We start from the raw sequence: 4,792 nt of genomic DNA, 5'->3' as shown, positions 1-4,792 counted from the left end.
GGGGGGTGGGGGTGTGGAGGGCGGGGTATCACCCCATATCCTGTACCCATTCTGCAAAGACTGCTATGAAAACTGAGAGATAATGTGGCTCATAACTAACAAGCACCTGTTGCCCATGAAACTCGTTCCATGAACAACTGCAGTGAGGACAGCAGATTGGGTTGTTTCAATACTTATCTGAGTAAAACCCATATCTGCATATTTTCATTAGCATCTGAAACAAGCCAGCAAATGCTTTAGGTTTCACAAGGCGTGGATACTATAGTATGTTGTTGTCAATGTCAATGTATCAGGAAAAAGTTTTGCAATTTTGAGACCAAGTTAGATTGAATTTACAGCAACACAATAGACTGAAAGAATTTTTTTCCTCAAAATACAGCTGAGTTTGAGACACTAGAATCTTTATTATCCTACTACTGTAGTAGTAGTAAATATTAAGTCACACAACTCTAAGTGCAGGGTTTCAGACGTCTTTTGGATTTATTATTGCCTGACGCACACAGCCCTGGCTCCAGCCTCTGCTGGACTACATATCAGGCTGAACAGCACATTAGTGGTTCCCTACTGGTGCTGGTCAAACCATATACCATGTCATTACCTCTAGTGTTACTGTTACTTGTTGAGTAAGTGCTGAAATGTTTTAAATGCACCCGCTAAAATTTCTCAAATTGCACAGATTACATCCTTGAATGTAGTAGCATTTTCAGCGATCAAAATTCCTGGCTTTGCAAAGCAGTCCGGTGTTATGCATACAACAGTACAAATATTTATGACATTTTCTGCACAAGAAAGCCAACACACGCTCCATTTGAAGCACAACACTTCAACAACTGCACAATAAAGGCCAACAATAGACTAAATAAGCCAGAGGCACCATTTCTAACAAATCAAATGTAACTATGAGACACATTGCTAAAAGTCCATTTGGGCATAACTTGATGCAGCAAGTGTGATCAATAGCCAAAGAGATACTGAGGCCAGAGGGGTCTGAGTGTACCTGCTGGGGGCCATCCCCGTTGACCATGGCTGGGGGTGGTGGTGAAGCCAGGATTGGGAGTTCAGGGCTGAGAAGCTGGCCGGACTCCAGAGGTGGGGTGTGGTCTGCCATGTCTCCCTCATTCACACCACTGAAGAGGTACTCCTGCAACAAAGACAAAGCGATCAATGGAGATGTACAAAGTAAACCGCAAAGGTTTGTGGCATCATTGTCTTGTCATCAGACCTGTGCTGAGTGCTACATTTACTCAGAATGTCCACAGGATGGGGCTTTTCTGGGTTTCTCTCTCTCCTCTCTCGTAATGAAAATGAAGGCTGGATGGCTGAAATAATGGCTAGATGAAGGGATGGACGTATGTGGATATTTGTACTGATTATTATAAATTGATAGGATCATCTGTTGTTTTCTAAGTATGTTGCAAACGAATTGCGTTTATATAAAAACCATTATTACAGAGTGACAAATACTGAAGACAAAAACATTATAATATTTTTAGAATATGAGGCTTGGGCGACAGGGCACACACACATCTGCTATCCTCCATTACCAGTGGAATTTTCATTTTTATTTTATGATATTAAGGTCCATTTAGTGATTTAAAATTCTTTCTCCACTAGCATAAAATACATCAGGCATGAGGCAAATAACCTTTAAATGCACTATTGTTTCCAGTGAGGACTTAGTGACAAGCTGAATCTCACTGAGTGGGAATTTGACGCACATCATAATTCATTTCCAAACCCATTCATTGTTTTCCACACCCAGTCATGCACTGGCACATTTTGTGGCACAGCAGCCCACTTGCTTACTCCGAAAGACATTTTCTGATGGCATCAGTGAGCAGCCAGGTCAGACCAGCTGTTCCATCCAAACTAAACAAGCCTGATCACAGCCCAAAGAGAGGGTTGATACAATTTCTTTTATTGGATGGAAAACATGCCATGTGGGCAAAAGTCATTGGAAACTCCCATTTGTGCCGTCGTGGGAGTGTTTGTTGTGGATTACTCCTGTTTGGTACTTGTCTACACTGCATGCTCCATTTACATGGTACTTGTATAGTCCATATGAGATCATAAAATCAAATGGCAAGTCATGAGCCACGATATATTCAAGAAGAAGCTTGTTTGAAGCAGCCTACAATGTGTCCTCTGAGTGGTGATGCAACCTAAAAGAAACTTCCTCACACAAGACAATAACCAAAAGCTCACCATGGTGCTGTATTATGTCTACTAAATTCAAGCAATCAACAAGTGCAGAGCAACCAAGAGAAATATACTGTACATAGGCTCATGTCAAATCAAAAACTATGAGAGTATCCAGAAAAGATAGAGTTTCTTTTCAGACACTGCAATGAAATAAGACTAAGAAGGCAAAGGGCCACATTCAAGACTAACTGCTAGTGAAAACAGTTGCAACAGGATGACATGGTTAACAAAAATACTGCCAAAAAAAGAAAAAAAAAAAACCCAACAGAACACCATGAGAGAAATGTAACGTGTCCTTGAACCTAATTACAATCTAGCGCATGCGCCCCTATACCTGACAGTGATCTGGCTTATCTGTTAGCTTTAGCCCCTCCCCTCCTTAAGCTTAAACAACAAAGTCAGTTTACAGTGTGATGGTCAATGAACTGGATTTGAGGGAACTATTGCTGCAGTAGAGGACTGACATGAGATTAGCCCAGTATTACTCGCAGGCTTTAGATGACGGCAGCCTCCTTCTGTAGTCATTAGGCCTCCGAGTCAGTCACTCCAATCACTTGGTATATTACTCTAAGCCAATTTCAAGCAAACTCATGTTCAATTTTTTTAATTGTTTGCTAAGAATACACTCACAGCAGCTACGTGGGGGTCAGTTAAAGGAGAGGAAGCACAAGGAGGGGGGCATCCCTGATCACAGGCACTGACTACCCACCTTTCACACACTTTGGTAAAGTGGAACTCGTTTCTCACACAGGAAATTAAGATTTTCACACACGACTTTTTCCAAATATGATGTCATTTTAAGAGGGTGAATGGGTGATTTTAAGTTGTTTTGAATGCTCTAACCACCATGTTACTATTTCACAGTGTTGGTACTTTCCCCTCTTTATTCCTTTGCCTTCTTTAGGTAAATATGTGGCTATAAAAGCTGTTGATAAATAATCAGAAATCACCACAGCCTCCTATTAAAAACCAGTGAAAAACACCAGCTGTGGTTCCAGTAAAATAAACATTACCTCTATATCGAAATTGTGCTAACATCTGTTGTTGCCCTGATTTTACATCATATTTGACTGTGGCCAAGAAAGCATTTGAAAAGGACAACAGCTGTTTCTCAGTTACAGTTTTAGTGAAACAGGGGGGAAACACCCTGAATGGTTAGAATAATAGACTATTCTGTCTAGACAACACTTCTGCTTACTCCTCATGTTAAGAATCAGACAAAAGCAAACATAAAATATATGATAATGATGAGGGATAAAAGCCTCAAGTGTACAATGAGTTGGAAATTTTGGTTGCCAGTTTGTAATAACAACTACAAAACATCCTGTTTTCAACCAACACATTAATGGAGTGGAGATTTAGCAGGAACACCTGGAGAAACGTTTTCTTATGCCAGTCACCTTCACACTCTGCAACAGCTGGCTATCCATTTAGTGCATGTAGGTGACTTAGCTTAACTTAGTTTCTTAATATCATTGTTACCAAGTATGTCAATTATGTTTAACATGACGCACTATTAACACTAAAGTCAATGTTCAAAGGTAATGTTCCTTATTTGCCATAGCTAAGTTAACTAGGTTAGCTACCTTGCAGCCAAGACAACTGTTTACTCTAGCTACAGGTGTGTATGCTTAGCGTTAAGTCATGGCTGTCCCTTATCTAACTGCAGTATAACACTGCAGTCAGCTCATTCACAAACGGTAACCTTAATGTTTATTTCGAGTTCCCTTAGGAGACAGACTGTCAGCACCACAAGATGAGTTATTACCAATAGCGCAGCTAACGTTACTCACTCAGTCAGTCGGCACAGCAGCAGCAGTCTTGACTGACACGCCGATGCACAGTGATGATGATTCCTCAGCGGCTCTTTCCCCAAATGTTGAACGTCAGCGAGCTCCGATGACCAGCTACTTTCTGCAACACCTGAGACGGATAACTAGCTAGCTACCCAGATAAACACAGGGCAAGGCAAAATGTGACATGCTAGCGTTAGCTACCTAATGCTGGCCAGCTAATAGTTAGCAAGATGAAGATGTGCTTTTCTCCTAGTATGAACGACGATCGCTTGTATTAACTACACCTAAAACAAATAGAAGTAACTAGCGAGCGACAGTGACGATGCTAAGTGTCGATAACGTCAGCGGAATTGCCAATTTTATCGAAATAACTTTCCATCCAACCCTGCTCCTTGCATAAAAGGCAGGAATTTCGCCATCGCTTACAGGGCTCTTTGCGCATGCGTATTACAGCAAATCATGACGAATCCCAAATTCCAAGATAGAGAGGAGAAACATTTCTAATCTTGACACATTTGTCTAATTTGGTTGGTACCGTGACGTAGTCGATATCCTGCACACTGATAATGAACTTCATATGGCTTCGTACATTTTCATGACTTAAAGGAAACCCTTAAGGTTGACGTGTCTGTGATCGGTTCGTCCAGCAAGTCAGTCTCAGAGAAACGTGTACTATGGTGGCGAAGCGATAAAATCATTTTTGATTCACCTCAGTGCGATCTTGTCAGACTCAGTCTTGCACTATTGAGTCACAAATGTACGGAAACAATGCTGAACAGTAGCCAGCTTCTAAT

The 4,792-nt window shown here is 41.2% G+C and overlaps 1 protein-coding gene across 1 annotated transcript in view; it reads right to left on the bottom strand.

Annotated features, from left to right (window-relative positions):
- The window catches only part of fndc3a (fibronectin type III domain containing 3A), a 47,183-nt gene extending 42,733 nt beyond the window's left edge, over positions 1-4,450 (bottom strand). Inside the window, exons 1-2 of the mRNA XM_023405881.2 lie at positions 3,996-4,450; positions 998-1,141 (exon numbers count right to left, since the gene is read on the bottom strand). Of these exons, the coding sequence (XP_023261649.1) occupies positions 998-1,108 (111 nt within the window). The 5' untranslated portion in view covers positions 1,109-1,141; positions 3,996-4,450. The remainder of the gene's footprint in view (positions 1-997; positions 1,142-3,995) is intronic.
- Positions 4,451-4,792: the final 342 nt, after the last annotated feature.

This window comes from Seriola lalandi, unplaced genomic scaffold (assembly GCF_002814215.2).
Source record: "Seriola lalandi dorsalis isolate HSWRI2012SDOR001 ecotype SW California unplaced genomic scaffold, Sedor1 jcf7180002054288, whole genome shotgun sequence".
In the NCBI taxonomy this organism is placed as follows: Eukaryota; Metazoa; Chordata; class Actinopteri; order Carangiformes; family Carangidae; genus Seriola; species Seriola lalandi.
This window is presented reverse-complemented; position numbering and strand designations above follow the sequence as displayed.